General features: G+C 42.4%; 1 protein-coding gene across 7 annotated transcripts in view; it reads left to right on the forward strand.

The window, feature by feature from the left end:
* Positions 1 to 24,394, forward strand: part of ank3b (ankyrin 3b) — an 813,000-nt gene that overhangs the window by 462,371 nt on the left and 326,235 nt on the right. For all 7 annotated transcript variants that reach the window (XM_078565894.1, XM_078565900.1, XM_078565892.1 and 4 more), the window contains exons 3-4: positions 4,854 to 4,952; positions 13,419 to 13,517. In XM_078565894.1, coding sequence (XP_078422020.1) covers positions 4,854 to 4,952; positions 13,419 to 13,517 — 198 coding nt within the window. The remainder of the gene's footprint in view (positions 1 to 4,853; positions 4,953 to 13,418; positions 13,518 to 24,394) is intronic.

A 24,394-nucleotide genomic window follows, 5' to 3' on the forward strand; every position in this document is an offset into this window, starting at 1 on the left:
CCCAAGCTCTAGTTTCCCCCATAAGGGGAAACATTCTCCTGGCATCCACCCTATCAAATCCGCTCAGGATCTTATATGTTACACTTCTCATGATCACTTTTCATTTATTGCATAATGGCCTAACCTCTTCAACCTTTGTTCACCATGTAAGCCCTTCATTCTAGGAATGAGTCGGGTGAACCTTCACTGAACTGCTTCTATTGTAATTATATCCTTTTACAAATAAGAGACCAAAGCTGTACATAGTACTCCAGATGTGGCCTCACAAAGGAACTGTACAACTACAGTAAAACTTCCCTACTTTTATAATCCATTCCCCTTGCAATAAATACCAACATTCCAGTTGCCTTCTTAATTACTGGCTGTACCTGCATACTAACATTTTGTGACTCATGCACCAGGACACCCAGAACCCTCTGTGCCATAGAGTTCTGATGAAAGGTCATTAACCTGAAACATTCACTCTGTTCCTCTCCACAAAGGCTGCCTGACCTTCTGAGTTTGTTCAGGTTTATTTGTTCTTATTTCATATTTACGGCATTCGCAGTATTTTGCTTTGGTCCTTCTGTACTGCAAAGTTCTGCAATCTCTCTCCATTTAAATAATTTGCTACTTTTCTATTTTTCCTGCCAAAGTGGACAAGTTCACATTTCCCCACATTATACTCCATCTGCCAAATTTTTGCCCACTCACTTAATCTACCTTTACCCCTTTATGGACTCTTTACCTTCCCTTGACAATAAAGTTCCCTCCCTGGCTTGGTGTCATTGGCAAATTTAGCTACCATACACGCGGTTCTTTCATGCAAGTCGTTGATTGCGATTGTAAATGGTTGAGGCCCCAGCACATATACCTGTGGTACTTAACTAATTTGCTTACCCAAAAATGACTCATTTATCCTTACTCTTTGCTTTATCCATGCTAATACTTTACCTCCTAAACCCTGAGTACTTAATTTGTGTAGTAACCTTTGATGTGGCACCTTATCAAATGTCTTTTGGAAGTCTTAAGTACACCACACCAACAGGTTCCTCTTTATCCACATTGCTTGTTATTTCCTCAAAGAATTCTAATAAATTAGTTCAACATGATTTCCCTTTCACAAAACCATGTTGACTCTGCCTGATTGCGTTGTGATTTTCTAAGTATCTTGCTATAATTTCCTGAATAATGGATTCTAGCTATTTCCCTATGGCAGATGTTAGGTTAGTTTCCTGCTTTCTGTCTCCCTTCTTACTTGAGTAAAGGTGTTACATTTGCTATTTTCCAATCTGCTGGGACTCTTCCAGAATCTAAGGAATTTTGGAAGATTATAAGCAATGCCTCTATTATCTTTGCAGCTACTTCTTTTAAGACTCAAGGATGCAGGCCCTTAGCTCCTGGGGATTTGTCAGCTTTTAGTTCTAATAGTTTTCCCAGCACCTTTTCCCTGGTGCTGATGTTTGTTTTAATTTCCTCCCTCCCTTTCATTTCTTAATTTTAAAGTATTCTTGGGAAGTTTTCTAAATCCTCAACAGTGAAGACAGACATTTCCTTGTTCCCATTATTAGCTCTCCAGACTCTCACTCCAGAGGATCAACACTCATTTTACTTACTCTTTTCCTTTTTAAATACTTGTAGAAAATTATTATCTTTTTACATTTCCAGCTAGCTTTTTCTCTTACTCAAATTTCACCCTCTTTTTTTTAGTTGTTCTTTGCTGGTTCTTAAAATCTGTCCAATCTTCTGACCTACTGCTAACCTTCTCAGAATTGTACAATGTTCCTTTCCGTTAGATACTATCTTTAACTTCCTTATTTAGCCACCAATAATAGAATCCTTTTCTCTCACTGGGATAAATCTTTGCTGAGAGTTATTAAATATCTCCTTAAAAGTCTGGCACCTCGTACTGTCCCACCCTTCAATCTAGTTTCCCACTTCACTTTAACTATCTCCTCCTTCGTACCCTTATAATTAGCTTTATTTCGGTTTAAAACACCCAGCTTAGACCCACATTTTTCACCTTCAAACTGAACATGAAATTAGATCATGTTATGATTGCTATCGCCTAGAGGATCCTTTACTATGAGGTTATTGAGTAATCCTGTATCACTGTACATTACCAGGTCTAGAATAGCCTGCTCCCTGTTTGGCTCTAGAATGTAGTGCTCTAAGAAATTGTCCCGAATACACTCAATGAATTTGTTTTCCAGGCTACTTGTGCCAATCTGATTCGCCCAACCTACATGTAGATGATTATTACAGTACCTTTCTTACATGCCCCATTTATTTCTTCCTGCATACTCAGTTCTACAGTGTAACTACTGTTAGGGGACCTATAAACTACTCCCGCAAGTTGACTGCTTACCTTTCCTATTTGTCACCTCTGCCCAAACTGATTCTACATCTTGATCTTTCAAACTAAGGTCATCTCTTACTACTGTACTAATGTCATCCTTAACTAACAGAGCTATCCCACCACCTTTTCCGAGTTTCCAAAATGTCACACGCATAAGAACATAAAGAACATATGAATTAGGAGCAGGAGTGGGCCACTCGGCCCCCGAGCTGCTCTGCCATTCAATAAGGTCATGGCTGATCTGACTGCAACCTCAACTCCACATTTCCACCTACCCCTGATAACCTTTCACCCCCTTGCTTATCAATAACCTATCCAGCTCTGCCTTAAACATGTTCAAAGACTCACATGATCCCTTCCTCTTGTTAGTTTAAAGCCCTCTCTAGCGCCCTGTCCTGAACCCTGGCACCAGGCAGGCAACATCTTCAGGCCTAGCGCTCTCGACTGCAGAGACTGTTTATTCCCCTGACTATACTGTCCCCAATTACCACTACATTCCTATTTACTCCCCCCACTTGAATGGCTTCCTGTACCATGGTGCTGTGGTCACCTCGCTCATCCACTTGGCAGTCCCCACTCTCATCCATACAAGCTGCAAGGACCTGGAACCTGTTGGACAATTGCAAGGGCTGAGGCTCCTCCACTTCTACCTTTTCGATCCCCTTAGCTGCCTCACTCGCAGTCTCATGCTGCTGCCCTGACCACTGACTGGATCAGATGTCCCTGGCCTAAGGGATGTGACTGTCTTCTGGAACAAAGTATCCAGGTAACTTTCCCCCTCCCTGATGCATGGCAGTGTTTATAGCACGGCCTGCAGCTCATTAACTCAGAGTCAAAGTTCCTCAAGCCGTGTACACTGCAGACTTACAGCAGACCAGGTAAAGACAGCAAATTTCCTTCCCTATAGGACATTTGTACAACCGGGTAATAATTACTGATACAGTTCTAGCTTTTTATTCCAGATTTCTTTAATTAACTGAATTTAAATTCCCCGGCTGCTATTCTGGGATTTGAACTCATGTCTGCAGATCATTAGTCCAGACCATTAACATAAGTATTATCCTATCATTCCCTTTAGAGGATTGCAGATTGAGATTGCAGGTGGCAGTGATTCAATGTAAGCCAGTGAGGGTGGGGAGATGCGTGACTGGAAGCAAACGTAGGTCACTGAGGGTGAGAAAATGAAAGACAGGGAGCCAATGTAGCTCAGAAAGGTCGGGAGAGACAGGTGCCATGAAGCATCAATAGGAAGGTGCGTTATCTTATGTTACGAAACAACACAGCTGCGTCTGTGGCCCAAGATGCCGTGTCACTTTTGTAGATGGGTGCAGGGGCGTGTCTCTGCTATTTTAAAGCTGCTTCTACAACACACGTTGGAGTTAGGAAATGTCACGTGACGTACTAATCTGGATTTCCCCTTCATTACATTACACTTCAAAAGTACTGCATTGTTGTAAAAACTTTGGCGACGTCCAGTGGTCATGAAAAGCGCTACATAAATGCAAATCTTTCTTTCTATTCTGTCATGGGATCTATTCATCAAGCTAGAAGCTAATGCATTCAGGTACTGCATGACACTGAAAGCTTAACTACTAAATCCGGTGTCAAAAACCATTCACAAACGCCTATGGAGTACTTTATATATTTATAAATCAGATATGTTAAATTCAAAACACCTTTGAGTAGATATTTTGGCCTTAGAGTTCGTACAGTGTAGGTCCACCAGAGTGACATGGGCCTAAGAGGTTAATTATGAGGCCAGGTTGCATAGAATATATATTTTTTTATTATTCATGGGATGTGGGCTTTGCTGGCTGGGCCAGCATTTTTATTACCTGTCCCTAGTTGCTCTTGAGAAGGTGGTGGTGAGCTGCCTTTTTGAACCGCTGCAGTCCATGTGGTGTTGGTACACCCACAGTGCTGTTAGGGAGGGAGTTCCAGGATTTTGACCCAGTGACAGTGAAGGAACGGTGTTATGTTTCCAAGTCAGGATGGTGAGTGACTTGGAGGGGAACTTCCAGGTGATGGTGTTCCCATCTATCTTGTGCTTCTAGATAGTAAGGGTCATAGATTTGGAAGGTGCTGCCTAAGGAGCCTTGGTGAATTTATGTATTGCCTTGCACATGAAAGATTAAGGGGTGATTTAATTGAAGTGCTTAAATCGATTAGAGGCTCTGGTGGGAAAGTCCAGAATGAGGAGGCATAACTTTAAAATTATAGCTAGGCCATTCAGGAAGCACTCAAAGGGTATTAGAAACCTGGAACTCTCTCCCCATAAAAGTGACTGAGTATGGGGATCATTGATAACTTCCAAACTGAGATTGTAGATTTTTGTTGGGGAAGACTGTTATGAATTACAGAACTAAAGTGGGTAGGTAAAGGTAAGATCAGCAATGATCTCATTGAATGGCAGACCAGGGTTGAGTGGCTGGATGATGCTCCTGTATACCTATAAATTGAACTATTTATCCCCATTCCCTGTTGATATAACACTGTTCCATTTATTGTTTTACAGAATGGGTTGAATGCCCTCCACCTGGCTTCGAAGGAAGGCCATATAGGGGTTGTTTCTGAACTGATCCAGCTAGGTGCTAACGTGGACGCAGCAACCAAGGTAAGGACGTGACCTAGTGCTCGATCAGTAACACTGCCCACTTTCTAAGAAGGGATAGACCTCCGGTTTGCACCAGTAGCTTATTGTAATCTTAGCCGTGGCATCGGGCAGGAAGCCAGGAAGACATCATGCTGGACTTCTCCTGAGTGTTTCCCGTTGGCTATGTGAGCAGTAGAGGCCTGGGATCAAGTTGTCTCATTTATTTAAAGTGCCTGGCACACAGAAACTCGCCAAGAGCCGAAGATTGATACAGAGAGTCAAATGAGTAATTCAGTTTCCCAGTGAAGACTATAGGAGTGATCTCCAAGTGAACGTGGCTTGGGGGGAATTGGGCTAAAGAAGAGATAAGAAGGCAGCCATTGCGGTTCAGAAATAAAGATAAGAATCAGGCAGTGGGAGAGAAGCACTAAAGTCATTGTTTAGTCTTTGTAACAGGCCTGTCTCAGACAAAGCTTGAATGGTGCTGTGTTAAGATGTGTCTCTTCATCTATTGTTACAGTACCTTCCCTTTGGGCTTATTTTTTTCTAATTCGGTAAAGTGAGGAGAAGTTGTCTATGTGGCTCAGTTTAGTTTAGTGTCGGCAGTCACTGCTGAGTCAGAAGTTGGTGTGTTCATGCACACCTGAGCATAAGATCTAGACTGACACTTCAGAGCAGTACTGAGGGAGTGCTACAGTGTCTGAGGCGCTGTCTTTATGATGAGATGTTCAACCGAGGCCCCATCGGCTTATTCCAATGACTCACGTGAACATAAAGGAATGCGTTGCAGTGTTTGAAGAGGAATTTGCAGACATGTATGCTGACAATACCTAGCTCTACCTTTGCACCCCTCCTGTGTTTTCAGGCTGTTGCCACTCATCCAGTCGTGCTGTGCATCACTTGGTTGCCATGATTACCTACGCAACAGTAACTGTGCTTCAAAAGTGATCCACTAGTAGTGGTGTGCTTTGGACACTAAGTACACAATATAGGGTTACACAAAGGCAATTTTTCCCCTAACATAGAGATTCTGCAGGTTTTCATTGAATTTTGATTTTCAAAGGTGCTCTTTGTCAGGATATGACAGGAGAGATGCTGTGTGACCAGGGTAACAGAGTAACAAATGGGAGTAGGACATGGTGCAGATGGACGCTGCAAAGCGAGGCAGTGTATGTAAATAGCTGCCATTACATGTGGAGGGTGCAGCGCTGAAAGGGAAAGCAAACTCCTTGCACCATAACTGAGCAGGGCAGCACTTAAGAATGGCTTAGTCAATACTTGGAGAGGCCGAGGCTGTGACTGACTCCAGTTTCCTCACACCCCATCCCCTATCCTGGGGTCTTGCTGTGCACTGGAGTAAGACTACACTGTCTTTTGATCAAACAAAGCAAATTCTACAACACCTTTTGGGTTTTCTCCTCCTCACATGGCAGCAGATCCCGGCATTGATCACTTTGTTTGTGAACAAAAATGATTTCAAAGTTTCACAGAATGATTCATCTGTCCTGATAACTGATGCATTCATATGCATGGCAATATCTGTTCCTGAGTGTTATCTTAATGTGATTATATTATTGCGTGAATTGTCAAACAGACTATGCATTTGACCAGCCTATAATGTCAGAAGGGCACACAAGCAATCTGTTAAACACACACAACAAATACCTGAGAACTCAGGAGTTCAGCTATTGAAAATAACATCATTGTTAACTATAATGGAAATCTCGTTCTCTGCCCCATGTCTTCTCATCCTCATTCTCTCTCTCATAGCGAATCTCCTTCAACTCTCTCGCATTGTCTCTCTCTATCACTTTAGTCATTTTCCTCTCCCTATTATTCATTCCCATTTCTCTTCAGTTATCCCTCTCTCTCCTTCCTCTTTCTCCCTTTCCCTGTCTTGTACCAGCTCTCTCTCTCCATCTTGATTTCTTTCTGTTTTTTACTCTCATGCTATTTCCACCCCACCACTCTAACCTCGTATCCCTGCAATATTTTTCTTTTCAATGCTAATACAATTCTTTTCTGGAAACCACAATTGAACCCACCTTCACCACACACTGATCTAAAGTTAACGGTGAAAGAACCACAGGCAACATGAGGTGTAATTCTTATGCAGCATGTGGCTGAGATCTGCAATGCACTGCCTGAGTGTGTGGTGAAGGTGGGTTCAATTGTGGCTGCCAAAGAAGAATTGTATTAGCACTGAAAAGAAAAATATTGCAGAGATACGAGGTAAGGGTGAAAAACAGAAAGAAATCAAGATGAAGAGAGAGAGCTGGCACAAGACAGGGAAAGAGGAAGGAGAGAGAGGGATAACTGAAGAGAAATGGGAATGAATAATAGGGAGAGGAAAATGACCAAAGTGATAGAGAGAGACAATGCGAGAGAATTGAAGGAGATTCACTATGAGAGAATGAGGTTGAGAACCCATGGGGCAGAGAACGAGATTTCCTTTATAGTTAACAATGATGTTATTTTCAATAGATGAACTCCTGCGCTCCCATGTATTTGTTGTGTGTGTTTTAACAGGTTGCTTGTGTGCCCTTCTGACGTTATAGGCTGGCCAGATACATAGCCTGTTTGACAATTCACGCTCGTTCTATGCTGTAACCACTCTATGAAAACGAGCAGCAGGAATTTGGATGTGCTGACGTTTAGGGAAGATGGGAGAGTGTCACCTCCAAGCTCATCGGCTCTTTTAATGCTTCCCCGGTCAAAGGCACGTGGAGGCTAGCGATGTTACAGAGCTGAAAATAGGTGGCCTTTGCAATGGAGAGGACGTGGAGTCAGGAGTTCAGCTCAGAGCTCAATAGGACACCAAGGTTGCAAACCGTCTGGTTCAGCCTGAGACAGTGACCGGGGAGGGGTTGGATTTGGTGATAAGAGTATAAATTTGTAGTTGGGGTGGGGAGGGGGGGGCAAACAAAATGGCTTTGATTTTCGAATTATTTACCTGGAGGAAGTTGCAAGTCATTTCAGATGTTGGATGAGCAGTCTGACAGCACAGAGGCAGCGGAGGGATTGAGAGGAGTAACAGAGAAGCAGAGCTAGATGTTGTCAGTGTTCCTGTGGACGCTAATCTTATGCCAGTGGATAATGTCACCATGTGGATGTAGGAAAAAAATGTAGATGAGTTAAAGAAGCTGGAGGTGGTGCAAGAATAGATCCATAGGGGACTCCAGAAATAGCAGGGGAGGGGCAGGAAGAGAAGTTATTGCTGCAGCTACAAGCAAACAGCAAGAATAAACCCGGGTAAAAGCAGTCTCACTGAACTGGACAGTTAAGGAGAGGCATTCGAGGAGGATGGTGTGGTTGGCTGGGTCAAAGGCTGCAGAGGCGATTATGAGGGAGGGTGAAGTATGATCACAGTTGAGAGAATATCATTTAGGACTCTTGTTCAGGATTATTTTGATGCTGTGAGTGTGTGGCAGAAGCATGATCGGAGAGGTTCAAGCGTGGAATTGTGAGGAAAATAGGCAAGGATTTGAGAGGCAACTTGTTTAAGGAGTCAGGAGAGGAAAGGGAGGTCAGGGTTCAAGATCTATTTTTAGGAGAATGGTGATGATGGCTGATTCGGAAGAGATGGAGGGAATCATCCTGGAGGAGAGGGGACCATTTACAATGTCAGCTAGCATTATGGCAGGTGGGGGGCAGGAAGCAAACTTGGGTGATCAGCAGTTTAGTGGGAATGAGGTCAAGGGAGCAGGAGGTGGGCCTTGTGGCTGTGAGTCTGGGGAAGATGGGAGAGAAGCTAAAGAGTGACACGAGTTCATGTATTAGGCAGGGTACGGTGGGAGGGGTTGTCCTAGCACCCAGTATATTCTTCTCAAACAGACCATAGAACTCTGCAGTGTGTCGGTGCTTGTTCCAATAGGACTGAAGGATTCGAGTGCTGAAAGGTGTGGGTTTGTTGGATGCCACTGGGACCTGCAGCTAGATAATTGGGAATTTCTATAGAAATGGATGAGGGACCTACAATATTAGAATGCTGGCTGGTAAACACTCCTCACACTAAGTTTACACAGGTAGTAATGTATGCCATTGTGGTGTACTGCAATGTGTTGATTTGAGTGAGTGAGGAGGATAGTGTGAACCTAATGCTTTAGAGAAGTTGGGTTCCAAGCCACATTTTTCACTCCACCACAAAACAAGTAGTTTTTTTCTTGGATTTTGAAGCGATATAATCAGCTGCCATAGGTCAAAATGTTGGAATTAGTTTAAGCTTCCAACTGATGAGGTACTAGGTCCTCTTTCTGTGTATTTGGAAGTGTTAACTTCACATTTCTTTCTTGGCAAGTAAGCTTTCATTTCTATCTACTCATTTATGGTTTTGCATCACTATTCAAAGGGCAAACCTTCGATTGTATTTGAGTTTCTAAGAATAAAAGTTTTGCATGCTTATGATTTAGGAATGTTATCAGAAGATTGTGGGTTCAACCTCCCACAGCAGGACTTGCACAAAAAATCTAGGCTGACACTCCAGTGCGGTACTGAGAGAGTGCTGCACCATTGGTGGTGCCATCTTTCAGATGAGATATTAAACTGAGGGCCCACCTGCCCCCTCAGGTGGACCTAAAAGATGCCATAGCACTATTCAGAAAAGAACATGGGGAAGTTCTTCCTGGTGGTCTCACCAAAATGTACTGCTCAGTCACAATCACTAGAACAGATTATCTGACCATGTTTGTGGGAGCTCGTGCACAAATTGGCTGACTGCATTTCAAAAGTACTTCATTGGCAGTAAAGTGCTATAGGACACCCTGAGGTTGTGAAAGGTGCTATATACATGCAATTCTTATTAAACTACATAAGGGAGAGTTGTCATTCATTTTAGCTTATTCTGAAAGTAGGCAGATGATGTTGGTAATTCTGAAGCTTTTGAAGTATTTTGGAAGAAGTATGAGGCAAATGACATTCCGACTTGTCGCTGAAGTGAACCTACACTCATCCTTGGAATGTGAGCTGCAACAGGAATTGAGTTGCAGAGCAGCACCTCTTCTGTAGGGTTTATGGTAGTAGAGCACTGAGGGACTGGACTTCACTAGACTGTAAACTATGCTTTACATTCCTTTCAGAGATTAGTCAATCAGTGTGACTGGCTGCGAGGAACACTACAGCAGAACTTCAATCTCTACCCACACTGAAACCTTTTTCTTATTATTGGAGGGAGTGCAATGAAGGTTCACCAGACTGATCCCTGGGATGGTGGGACTGTCCTATGAGGAGAGATTGAGGAGACTGGGCCTGTATTCTCTAGACTTTGGAAGAATATGAGGTGATCTCATTGAAACATGCAAAATTCTTATAGGGCTCGACAGGGTAGATGCAGTAAGGGTGTTTTCCCTGGTGGGGGTGGGAGCCTAGAACTGCGGGAGACAGTCTCAGAATAAGAGGCAGGCCATTTAGGACCGAAATGAGGAGGAATTTTTTCAATCAGAGGGTGGTGAATCTTTGGAATTCTCTGCCCAGAGGGCTGTGGAGGCCCAGTCATTGAGTAGTGTGGGAAAATGGAAATTGAAAATCAGCCATGATCTAGTTGAATGGCAAAGCAGGCTCAAGGGACTGAATGGCCTACTTCTGCTTCTACTTCCTAAATTCTTATGTTCCTATTTCCCTTTCTGAGGTAACCTGGGCTATTCAACACTCAATATTGTCTCGGCAAACAACAGGACTACCTGAGCTGTCCATTCAGATATACCATAACTAACCTGCACCTCAACTCCATTTATCAATGAAGGATAGACCCTCAGAATGGCAGCAGTAATGGTTTTATATCAAATTGCATTTGAGGCAGGTCAAACTGTGTTCTTACTTAACAAATACAAGCTCAACATAGAATGGATTTTACGGTTCAGTGGTACAATATGTATAGCAAAAGGAGTAGGCCATTCAGCCCCTCAACCCTATTCTGCCACTCAGTTACATCATGGCTGACCTGAATGTCAACTCCATTTACCCTTCTTAACTCCACAACTCTTGATATCTTTACCTAATAAAAATCTAGTGACATTAGACTTGAATGCAGTAATTGACTCCCAGACTCAACAGCCTTTGGTGGGAGAGTGTTCCAGATTTCCACTACCCTTTGTGTAAAGACCTGCTTCCTGATTTGACCCCTGATTGGCCTGGCTCCAATTTTAAGATTTGCTCCCTTGTGTCAGATTCCCCATTAGGGGAAATAGTTCCCCATTATCTACCCTATCAAGTCACTTTAACGATTTAAACACCTGAATCAAATCACCCTTCAATCTCTTAAATGCCAGGGAATACAAAGCATATTCATGCCCTCTGTCTTCATAATTTAACCATCTCAGTGATGTTCTAGAGTTAACAGCCCAGACTTTCCTACAGCAGCAGGATTGGCAAAATCACCATAAGTTTAGCCTCCGATGAGTTCTTCCATGTTTCCATGTATTTCCAATGAGATAAATCATGGCAAATTGGAAGTAGTGCGACCAATTCCCCAGAAATTGATAAAGTCATCAAATCAGCACATTCAGCTCATTGTGCTTGTCTTGGATGTTTGAAAGAGCAGATTGTGCTTAGTCCCACATCCCTGCTTTATGTCCGTAACCCTGCCAGTTTCTCACCCTCAAGTACCTGTCCAATTCCTTTTTCAACATGTTTATGCAATCAACTTCCACCACCTTTACAGGTAAGAGTGTTCCAGGTCCTGCCAACCCCTATTCTCTATTTTCTGTTTTGTAGCTAGCTTGCTATCCATTCTGCTACCTGCCACCTGAGTCCAAATGCTTTGACCTTAGTCATGAGTCTACTATGCAGTACATTATCCTAGGTCTTTTGAAAATCCGAATATATGACATTTAATGCATTATCCTCATCTGTTCTTCCTATCACTTCTTCAAAGAATTGAATAAGGTTGACGCCTTCCCTTTTGAAATACATGCTGACTATTCGTCAATATATCTCCAGTTTCTGGATGATTTTCAGTTACACCTAAGTAAAGATTCCATTATCTTTCCTACCACCAATATTAAGTTACCTGGCCTCTACTTCCCTGAAGTTTTCAAGACTGAGATCACTAGATTTTTGTTAGGTAATGGAACCAGGGCATATGGAACCTAAGACAGATAAATGGAATTGTGATTTAGGTTGACGGTGCTGCAACTGGATGGTGTAACAGGTTTGATGGCCTACTCCAATGTTCCTATGCATATTGTTAGCACTGAATTGAATTAATCCATTTCTTGTTGAGCTCACACAGTGTTAAGCTAGAACCTAATGGTAAAAGCAAATTACTGCATATGCTGGAAATCAGAAATGAAAACGGAAAAACTCAGCAGGTCTGACAGCATCTGTGGAGAGAGGAAAAGGGTTAACTTTTCGAGTCCGTACAACCCTTCTTCAGAGCTGCACCTAAAGGACCGGTCCCCACAGTAATTTGATATAAATCCACCATAGCTTCCATTCTAAGGAATTTATCATTCATTAATAAATGAAGTGATCACAACAGGACAGCCATTGAAAATCTGTACAGGTCTGATGTGCCTTATTACTGCGTAACCCAGTGCTTTAATAAATCTGGTCCTCTACTGGCTGCCTTTCAGGCGGCTGACCATCTGCCCACTCAGCTGACTCATCCTGCCCCTCTGGATTTGCGTTCTTACAGCGATGTGAGATCATCACTACTGCACTGTTGTTTGTGGAACATGCTGATAGACTGATGGTTGTGTATTTAAATTCAGAAAAGAGCTGACACTAACCTCAAGTAAACTCGCATGAAAATAAACAAAATGTAACGTAGCAACTGAGTGTGCCCGAACCATGGTTTTTATTGGAAGAAAGTTGTGTTTGAATCATCCTAAACTGGCCTCTTATAAACCTTCGGTGTTTATTTTGGGAACATTGAACTTAACCTCCTGAAACACCCTGCTACGTGTGCATATCTTTTCATGTGATTGAATGAATCCCGTCCTTTAGTTGAACTGTATTAACTCTACAGTTCAACAGAAGTCCAGTTGGCCTCTAAAAGTAGTGGCTTAGTAACAGGAACGTAGGAATTGTGAGATGATAAAAGAGCAAGTCTATATCTAATTCGCTTTTTATCATCCTGCTCATTCTATAATACAGTGCTGATGGAGTTGCTGCATTGTCATAGCAATCAGTCTCCATCAGTTAGTTTAACACAGACCCGGACATCAATGGCTTGAAAAAGTTTTTCATCGATGGAAACTCTTTTTCAAACACAGTTCTGCCATTATCACCATGCCAGCAATGTTGGATGGGATGGGGACATCTGAAATTTTCACCCACTTCACCCTGTCAGGGGCAGTAAAAAGAAGTCTGAGGGTTTCTGATATTTGGTTTATGGAGAGGACAGCAGTGATTTTTCACAGATAATTAGTCGGTCGTACCTTGGATTTGAGCTGCCCTAATCTCATGGATTGATACACAGCTGCCTTGCAGCTCTTCTTACTGTGGGTGCACTGGATTACTCCCCCTAACATCTTCACTTTTTACTTTCAGAAAGGAAATACCGCCTTGCATATTGCGTCGTTAGCTGGACAAGCAGAAGTTGTACATGTCCTAGTAACAAATGGAGCAAATATTAATGCCCAGTCACAGGTAAGACCTTACTGTAAGACCTGCTGTTTGTCAGTGTGTGTAGTATATGTAATATGTATACACATACCTGTATATGCATATTATTGGCTCATATATTTATAAAATACACAAAATCTGTAGTTATTGAAACTAAAATCTCACTGGTGGTTGTTGGAATCTGTATTTGGAAATTGTGCGTTCCGAACTGGTTATGTTGTGAGCATGGAAGGACGGGCTGGGAGTGTGGAGTTTCTCCATACCTGCTCCCACCATCGTGGTATGTTTTAAATTCACTGGACTGTAGTTGTTATGCTGAGATGGAGCACTTTCTTTATGTCAAGATGGTCTCCCAGGGTAAATTCCTTATTTCCAGACTCCGTGGAGTCACAAGAGAATCGATATTAAAGCTGTGGCAGTATTCCTAACACGTGTTTCCCTCTGGTATATTTCTCCCTTGGGAGCTCAGGATTGGTGAATTTGCCCCTCTGACTCTTTAGGGGCAGTTTTGAACATGGTGTTGTAATATTTTCTTGATAACAGTGAATCCAGATTGTGAACCTCCTTTGAATATTTTGTCTTTGAATATTTTTAAGGCAGAGCGAGATAGATTCTTGATTAACAAGGGGTGAAAGGTTATCGGGGGTAGGCGGGAGGTTACAATCGGATCAGCCATGATCTTAGTGAATGGTAAAGCAGGCTTGAAGGGCCAAGTGGCTGCTCCATATTTGTATGTATATACATTCGTATGTGTGGCATGTTCAATCGGGAAGACTTACTGAATCTACAAAGAATGATTATTCACAAATGACAATATCGGGAGTGAATTATCAAATTAGGTGAGAGCAGATAAATTCAGTGAGCTACAGTTCATCACTGAGTTTTCTGGTTGCTTATCACACAATGTAATTTATACAGAGATTGCAATATTTATAATGAGGCCTACCACAAACTGAGCAGCACACGGTTGAAACCGGATGTGAAGAATTAAATCCGCTGGGCATTTTAGCCCATTTTAACATGGGTTAATGCAGTGAGGAAGAGGTTTGAACATCGCATTCAACATAACCAAAAAAAGGCAACACATTTTCCCTTGAAGCCTGAGTCCAGCTGTCGTTTGGCACCATTACAGTTCAATGCAGTGCAAAAAAAACTGAAAAAGCATTCTACCTTTTTTATTCATTCTTATATCAAGTGTTGGAACTATAATAGCAACTGAGCTTCATGAACAAGTGTTGGGTTCTGTTCTAATCAGAGCCAAGATGGCCTTTCAGAGTAAATTCCTGGGTTCGAGACTCAGTGGAGTCGCCAGAGAATCGATATTCAAGTTGTGGCAGTATTTCTAACACATCTCTCTCCACTGGGAGCTCAGGATTGGTGAATTTGCCCGTCTGATTCTTTAGGGGCAGTATTGAAAATGGTCTTGCAATATTTTCTTGATAACAGTGAATCCAAATCATCCCTTTAAATATTGGTCTCATGAATATAGAAGAAATATTGTAACCAACAAAAATGATTCATGTAGTATATTGCAAGATTTCAGCATTTTGTTCTACTTCCCGCTCTGCTGCCCCCTCTGTTGGGGAGGTGTAAATAAAATTATTCAATAATGGCTACCGACAGCCGCGCAAGTATCAGTCTCACTCAGTGCAATAAACAACAGAAAGATGACAACAAGGCTAGGAAAGAATTGTTTTTATTTGAGAACTTAAGGACTGAAGAACATTGTGGTGCAATTTTTGGAACTTCCTCAGTTGATAATGAAGAAATTTGAAAGATTGCTCCATGTGCACATTGTGTTCAACTACGCAGCTGGGCGACCAACTGTCTCAGATTTTCTGGGGCTGTCCTGTAATTCAGCTTTTGCTGTGTTTTGCCTTTGGAATTTTTCCCTCTCCATAAACTTTGCTCCCATGCATGTGTCGGCTGTGGCAGGCTGGTGTGCTCAGGGGCTGTCCAACGGGTCCCCCTGTGCCCCTCCAATCCACCCCCCACACCCTGCTCTCAGTTCCCCCCCCACCCCCACCCCACAATCCCATAGTCTTGGGTCTCACCAGCAGCTCCCTGTTTGTAGGAGGCCCAAAGAACAACAAAATTGAGGCCAAGCTTTTGAGTAAAGACATTGCACTCTTGTGAAAGCGGGTCTGTGATGAGGCCACAGCCGTGGAAAAGGCAGAAAGACATAGTTGCAGGTTGCAAGGAAGTTCTTTTCCTGAGACAGCAGGGGAAGGTCCACCGAATTTCTGTGGGATCCATGTCTCAGAGCCAGAAAATTAGATGCTACTGTCGCCATGGTAGCAACCAACCATTTAAATGCCCCCATTTCCAGTTAAAATGTTATTGATTGATACAGTTGCAGCTGTGTCTCTTATCTTGGAAAGAGAGTACAAGAAGTCTCCAAGTCACATTCCCTTATATAAAACTGATGTAAAATCAACTGGTTATTCCAATAGCGGTTAGGTGAAATTAGCGTTAGAGTGGTATATGATGATGCATCCTATTACTTGCCATTGGTAGAATTCTCCCTGATGGAAAGGAATTGGCTTAAGAAAATACAGTTAAACTGGGCTGAGTTATGTATAGTAGGATACAGTAAGATTGTGTCTGTCACTGAGGAAGTGTTAAGAGAGCACAAAGTGGTCTTTGAGCAAGGAGGACCAAACGATAAAATTAGGCATCACGAAGCTGAAGTCAAGATAAAGGACAATGTACAGCTGACGTTTTGCAAGGCTGAGCTAATTATGCACAGTTAGAAGCAATAAAGAACTGAACAGATTAGAAAGAATTGGGGCAACTGAGAAGATGAAGAGCAGAAATGGGCAACACCCATTATGGTAGTTCAAAAAGCAAATGGGCTTGTTCAGATTTGTGTTTAAAAGCAAGCGGTAAATACGGTGATTGAGAATGGAACATTACCACTGCCTACCAGTGAGTAATTTAACCAGTGGAAAGGTGTTCAGTGAGACAAGTTTGTCAAATGCATATTTGCAATTAGAATTAACTGACAAGAGGAAGGAACTGCTTAGCATTCATACACACAAAGGCTTGTACCCAGTATGAAAGGTTACCACTTGGGATGCCTGCTGCTCCCATAGTGTTCCAGAGTGTCGTGGATCAGGTACTAAGTGGAATGAAAGGAGTATGCTGCTTAGATGACAGTCAGTAAGATGGAGGAAGAGCACACTGTAAGATTGAACAAAGTCCTAGATAGACTTCTAAAATACAGCATCAAAGCTATTAAGCACAGCTGTTGCTTATTGGTGTCAAGTGTAACATACCTGGGTCACCAAAATTATCCATCCAACGCAGGTGAAGAATTAGGGGATTTTGAAAGTCAAGAGACCAGAGAACAAAGAAGAACTTAGAACATTCATAGAGATTGTTGTTTTATTCTAAGTTCATCCCCGACTTAGTTAGTGCATTCACGCAACTATGAGTATTGCTGAAAAAAGAGACATGTAGAGGCGTTGCCATGGGGAAGACAGTAGAGAATACACCAGTCGAGAAAGAGACCCTCCATGGCAACGTCTCTACCAATCAGAGTCCACTTGCCAACCAATCAGCACCCTCTTCACATACAGTATAAACTGTTGTTTTCTCCTTGTATTGGTATTCTTGTGAAGTGTCCTGATGAGTACAAGACGAAAAGCTTCAACATGTCTCTTTTTTCAGCAATAATCAACTGTGTTAACTGCTTAAAGATTGAAAAGATTGGGAGTGATCTGTGGAGTATCAGAAAACATCTGAAGAAGTGTAGAAAGTACTGACTGTTGAAGCTATTTTGAGCCAATATGATCCCAAGAAACAATTGGTTTTAGCTTGCGATGCCTCACTGCAGGAGTTAGGTGTGGTGTTATCTCACAGAATGGAATGGAGAGGCCTGTAGCGTAAGTTTTACGTACCTTAACAAAGTCCGAGCAAAATTACACTCAAGTTGAGAAAGAGGCATTAGTGATCATATACGGTATTACTAAGTTCCACAAATACTTGAGCTAGTAAGTTCACTTTGTGAACTGACCAACAAGCCCTTATGATCATATTTGGTCCAAAGAAGGAAGTACCATCCCAAGAGGTTTCAGAGATGAACATCAGTACGATGTTAAAAATCGTAAGCCAGCAGATCATGCAAATATGGACGTTTTTTTCGAAATTTCCTGTGAAGACTGATTTCTAACCATTGAGTTACCTGTGAATTACTTCACATACACAAGTGCAATGCCATTGTCTGCCAGAGAAATTAGTGAAGAAACTAGCAAGAATGGTGATGCTCAGTAAAGTGTTCCATTATGCCATGAATAGTTGACCTAAAGAGTATGATGATGAGAAATTGCAGGAATAGAAACAGAGTGTAGATCAAGGCTGCCTCCGACGAGGTTTAAGAGTCATTAATCCACCAAGGTTTAGAGAGAGATTGTTCGGGGAACTTCATAAAAAGCACAGAGGGATAGTCCGTATGAAAACAGTAGCAGGGAGGTACCCAATGGTAGATGGAGGTATTGAAGAGTTGGTGAAAAGTTGTGGTGTGTCTCAGAATGAGAGAAAATGCAACCAAGGTTCCTTTCATTCCATGGTCAAGCACAAGGAAAGTTTGAGAAAGAGTACATGTTGATTTCTTTGAAGTGGAAGGGAAAGATTACCTTGTTTTGATCAATAGTTATAGCAAGTGGATAAATGTTGGATCCGTTTTCAGTGCCACAAGCGTCAAAGCTATTGGAATTTTCAGAAATTTGTTTGCAATTTATGGGTTTTCAGAAGTGTTGATATCAGATAATGGTACGCAGTTTACGTCAGAAGAGTTTGAAATATTTCTGAATAAGATTGGAGTCAAACACTCTGATACCAACATGTCACCCAGCATCAAATGATGTTGCAAAAAGAAGTGTGCAGATTGTGAAGAGGTCTTTGTAGAAGTATTTGCTAGGTGACAAGCTGGGCAGTAATTTCCCGTTGACACAGACTGGGCAATTCTCTATTCTCTTTCAGAGTCAGCCTGGGTAGAAATAAGAAATAACAAGGGAAAGAAGTCCCTGGCAGGAGTAATCTATAGGTCCCCAAACAGTAATTCAGCAGTAGGGCAAGGTATAAACCAGGAAATTCTGGGAGTAAGAAAGGCACAACAATAATCATGGGTGATTTTAATATGCATATAGACTGGACTAATCAAATTGGCAAGGGTAGCCTCAAGGGAGAGTTTATAGAGTGTATTAGAGATTGTTTCTTGGAGCAATATGTTGTGGAACCAACCAGGGAGCAGGCTATTCTGGATTTGGTTTTGTGTAATGAGATGGGATTAATTAATGACCTAAAGTAAAGGATCCTCGGGGGAAGAGTGATCATAGCATGCTAGAATTTCAAGTTCAGTTTGAGAGCGAGAAACTTAAGTCCCACACTAGTGTTCTGGAGTTAAACAAAGGTAACTACATAGGCATGAGGGCAGATTTGGCCCTAGTGTATTGGGCAGGAAGACTACAAGGTAGATAAGTCGATGAACAGTGGCAGATATTTAAAGAGATATTGAATTCCTCCCAAGTAAAACATATTCCAAAGAGGAAGAAAGATGGTAAGAGGGGGAAAAAGCATCCATGGCTAAACAAGGAAGTTAAAGATAACATAAAGGCAAAAACTAAGGCATACCAAATTGCAAAGGTCAGTTGCAGGCTGGAAGATTGGGAAACTTTTAAAGATCAACAAAGGGTTACTAAAAAAAATAATGAAAAGAGCAAAGGTAAATTATGAAAGAAAACTAGTGCAAAATATAAAAACTGATCGCAAAAGCTTCTACAAGTACATAAAAGGAAAGAGAGTAGCTAAAGTGAATGTTGGCCCCTTGGAGGATGAGACTGGGGAGTTAATAGTGGGGAATGCAGAAATGGCAGAGACGCTTAATCAATATTTTGCCTCAGTTTTCATGCTAGTACCACCCCATTAGTAACAGGTAGTGCAGAGGGTAGAGAGAAGGAGGAACTTAGAACAATCACCATCACTAGAGAAAACGTCCTGAGCAAACTATTGGGATTAAAGGGTGACAAGTCCCCAGAACCTGATGGCCTACATCCCAGGGTCTGAAAGGAAGTGGCAGCGGAGATAGTGGAAGCATTGGCTATAATATTCCAAAATTCCCTGGATTCTGGAAAGATTCCAGTGGATTGGAAAAATGCTAATATAATGCCCTTATTCAAAAAGGGGAGGGAGACAGAAAGTAGGAAACTATAGACCAGTTAGTTTAACGTCTGTCGTTGGAAAATTGTTGGAATCCATTATTAAGGAAGTAGTAATGGGGCATTTGGAAAGTCAAAATGCAATCCATCAGAGTCAGCATGGTTTTATGAAGAGTAAATAGTGTTTGACTAATTTTCTAGAGTTCTTTGAAGATATGACAAGCAAAGTGGATAATGGGGATCCTGTAGATGTAGTATATCTGGACTTCCAGAAGGCCTTTGATAAGGTGCTGTACAAAAGGTTAATACACAAGATAAAATCACATGGAGTTAGGGGTAATATATTAGCTTGGATAGAGGATTGGCTAACCAACAGAAAGCAGAGTTGGGATAAATGGGTCTTTTTCTGGATGGCAAGCTGTAACTAGTGGGGTGCCACAGGGTTCGGTCCTTGGGCCCCAACTATTTACAATCTATATGAATGACTTGGATTCAGGGATAGAAGGTACTATAGCTAAATTTGCAGATGACACCAAAATAGGTGGGAAAGTAAGTTGCAATGAAGAAATAAGAAATTTATAAATGGATATGGACAGGTTAGGTGAATGGGTCAAAATTTGGCAGATGGAGTTTAACGTGAATAAGTGTGAGGTTATCCGTTTTGGTCAGAAGAATAAAAAGGCGACTTATTTAAATGGAGAGAATCTTCAGAATGCTTCAGTGCAGAGGGATCTGGGTGTCCTCGTGCATGAATCGCTGAAAGCTAGTATGCAGGTACAGCAGGTAATAAGGAACGCAAATGGAATTTTGGCATTTATTGCTAAAGGAATAGAGTATAAAAATAGGGAACTGTTGTTGCAACTGTACAAGGCATTGGTGAGACCGCATCTGGAGTACTGTGCACAGTTTTGGTCCCCTTACTTGAGGAAGGATGTAGTTGCATTGGAGGCGGTTCAGAGGAGGTTCACTAGATTGATTCCAGAGATGCAGGGCTTGTCTTATGACAAAGTAGATGTGGAGCGGATGTTTCCCCTTGTGGGGTATTCTAGAACGAGAGGCCATAGTTTTAGGCTAAGGGGTGGTAGATTTAAATCCGAGATGAGAAGGAATTACTTTTCTCAAAGGGTCATGAATCTGTGGAATTCACTACCTCAGAGTGCAGCGGATGCCGGGACGCAAATAAATTTAAGGAGGAGATAGACAGATTTTTAATTAGTAATGGGTTGAAAGGTTGTGGGGAGAGGGCGGGAAATTGGAGTTGAGGCCGAAATGAGATCAGCCATGATCGTAATGAATGGTGGGGCAGGCTCGAGGGGCTGAAAGCTTTTGCAACATGTCTTTCTTTTCGGCAATATTCAAGAAAAAAGTTGTTATTTTAATTACTTCTTGTCAGATTATATTTTCGTTAAACACGTACTGGGGTGAAGGATAAATTATTTTTGTTGCATGTAAGTTATCCTAACAGTATCAGTCATAGTTATTTGGTTGTGATTACAGTAAATGCATCCCAACCTGTTCAATTTAAGGTAATGTTGATGTTGGAATAGTCACGTTGTATTCTGAGAACTTACATACATGTACCATTTCACATTTTAATATATAGGTTTTTTTTTAAGTGGGGAGGGAATGTAGTATATTACAACATCTGAGCATTCTGCTCTCTGCTGCCCCCTCTGTCGAGGAGATGTAAATAAAGTTGTTTAATAATAGCTGCCTACTGTGGGCCCACATATTAATCTTTTTTCAGTGCAACATGCAACAATTCATACTGTTAAAAAATCAAACCTATTCCATTGAATAAACGATGCACAGTACAGTTGAAAATTGTCCCCTTTGCTTTTTATCCAGAAGAGCGATCAATTGGATCAGTGTGAGCAAACATATTGTTAGTGCAATCAAGCAGATTCAGTGTGATTCAGCAGATTCAGTGTGATCCAGCAGATTCAGTGTGATCGAACACATTGTATGATCAACCAGATTCTGTGCAATCATCTAAACTCTGTGTGATCAGCAAGATTTCATGATGGAACAGATTGTGTGATCAACCAAATTTTGTGTGATCAACCAGATACAGTGAAATCAGCTGATTCAGTGTGGTCAAGCAGACTCGATGCAGCCAACTATATTAGTGCGATAAACCAATTCGGTGCAATTGTCTGGATTTGGTATGATCGAATGGATTCAATATGATCAACTGGATTTAGCACAATTGACTGGATTCAGTGCGATTGACAGATTCAGTGCTGCCATTATTGGAATCAGTGCAATGAACCGGGTTCACTGCCATTGACCGGATTCCCCGTGATTGACTGGATTCAGTGCGATCCCCAAAATAGGTGGAATCGACCAGAATCAGCGCAATCAAACAGATACAATGCCAGTGACCGAAATTGATGTGATCAACTGAAATTGGCATGGTTGAATGGATTCGGTGTGATCAGCTGGATTTGCTGCAGTCAAGCATATTGTCATTATTGCCAACCAATAGAAGAGAGGTTTAGAAGTAACTGCATTTTGAAACACTTGTTGATGCTCCTTCAGTAAGGCAGAGTGGAGTGATTGGAGGGGCTGTATACACACACACAGGGCTGTACACTCCTCAATGTATGTGTATGTACAGCCACTCCCCAATGTGTGTGTGTATGTGTACAACCACTCCCCAATGTGTGTATATGTGTACAGCCACTCCCCAATGCGTTAGTGTATGTGTACAGCCACTCCCCAATGTGTTTGTGTGTACAGCCACTCCCCAATGTGTGTGTGTGTGCAGCCACTCCACTGTGTGTGTGTGTGTGTGTATACAGCCACTCTCCTGTGTGTGTATACACAGCTACTCTCCAGTGTGTGTGTGTGTGTACAGCCGCTCTCCAGTGTGTGTGTGTATACAGCCAATCCCCAATGCGTGTGTGTGTGCATACAGCTACTCCCGAGCATGTGTGTGAGTATAGCCATTCTCCAGTGTGTGTGTATACAGCCACTCTCCAGTGTGTGTGTGTGTGTGTGTGTATACAGCCACTCTCTCGTGTGTGTGTGTGTGTGTGTGTGTGTGTGTGTACAGCCACTCTCTGGTGTGTGTGTGTCTGTGTGCGTGTACAGCCACTCTCCAGTGTGTGTGCGTGTACAGCCACTCTCCAATGTGTGTATAGGTGGGATGTGTATAGCCACATGGCAGTGTGTGTGTACAGCCACACTCCTGTGTGTGTGTGTGTGTATACAGCCACTCTTCAGCTTGTGTGTGTCATAGAGTCATAGGGGTCTACAGCACAGAAAAAGGCCCTTCGGTCCATCAAGTCTGTGCCGGTCTGTGCCTAACAAGTACCACACTATTCTAATCCCATTTTTCACCACTAGGCCCATAGCCTTGTATGCCATGGCATCGCAAGTGCACATCCAAATACTTCTTAAATGCTGTGAGGGTTTCTGCCTCTACCATCTTTTCAGGCAGTGAGTTCCAGATTCTGACCACCCTCTCGGTGAAAAAAATCTTCCTCACATCCCCTCTAAACCTCCTGCCCATTACCTTAAATCTATGCCCCCTGGTTATTGATCTCTCCACCAAGGGGAAAAGTTCCTTCCTGTCTACCCTATCTATGTCCCTCATAATTTTATACACCTCAACCATGTCCCTCCTCAATCTCCTCTGCTCCAGGGAAAATAACCCCAGTCTATCCAATCTCTCCTCATAACTAAAACTCTCCAGCCCAGGCAACATCCTGGTAAATCCCCTCTGCACTCTCTCTAGTGCAATCACATCCTTCCTATAATGCAGATTCCAGAACTGCACGCAATACTCTAGCTGTGGCCTAACCAGCGTTTTATACAGTTCCAGCATAACCTCTCTGCTCTTATATTCTATGCCTCGGCTAATAAAGGCAAGTATCCCATATGCCTTCTTAACCACCTTATCTACCTGTCCTGCTACCTTAAGGGACCGGTGGACATGCACACCAAGGTCCCTCTGATCCTCAGTACTTCCCAGAGTCCTACCATTCATTGTGTATTCCCGTGCCTTGTTTGTCCTGCCCAAATGCATCACCTCACACTTATCCGGATTAAATTCCATTTGCCACTGATCAGCCCATCTGACCAGCCCGTCTATATCCTCCTCGAATCTAAGGCTATCCTCCTCACTATTTACCACCCCACCAATTTTCGTGTCATCTGCAAACTTACTGATCGACCTTCCTACATTCAAGTCTAAATCGTTTATATATACCACAAACAGCAAGGGACCCAACACCGATCCCTGTGGAACCCCACTGGACACAGGCATCCAGTCACAAAAACACCTTCGACCATCACCCTCTGCTTCCTGCCACCCAGCCAATTCTGGATCCAATTTGCCAAATTGCCTTGGATCCCATGGGCTCTTACCTTCGTTATCAGTCTCCCATGCGGGACCTTATCAAAAGCCTTGCTGAAGTCCAAGTAGACTACGTCAAATGCATTGCCCTCATCTACACACCTGGTCACCTCTTTGAAAAATTCAATCAAATTGTTCAGACATGACCTCCCCTTAACAAAACCATGCTGACTGTCCTTGACTAATCTCTGCCTCTCCAAGTGCAGATTAATTCTGTCCCTCAGAATTGCTTCCAATAGTTCCCCCACCACTGAGGTTAGACTGACTGGCCTGTAGTTACCTGGTTTATCCCTTCCTCCCTTCTTGAATAACGGTACCACACTGGCTGTCCTCCAGTCCTCAGGCACCTCTCCTGTGGCCAGAGAGGTATTGAAAATTAT

Source organism: Cetorhinus maximus, chromosome 20 (genome assembly GCF_964194155.1).
Source record: "Cetorhinus maximus chromosome 20, sCetMax3.hap1.1, whole genome shotgun sequence".
Classification (NCBI taxonomy): domain Eukaryota; kingdom Metazoa; phylum Chordata; class Chondrichthyes; order Lamniformes; family Cetorhinidae; genus Cetorhinus; species Cetorhinus maximus.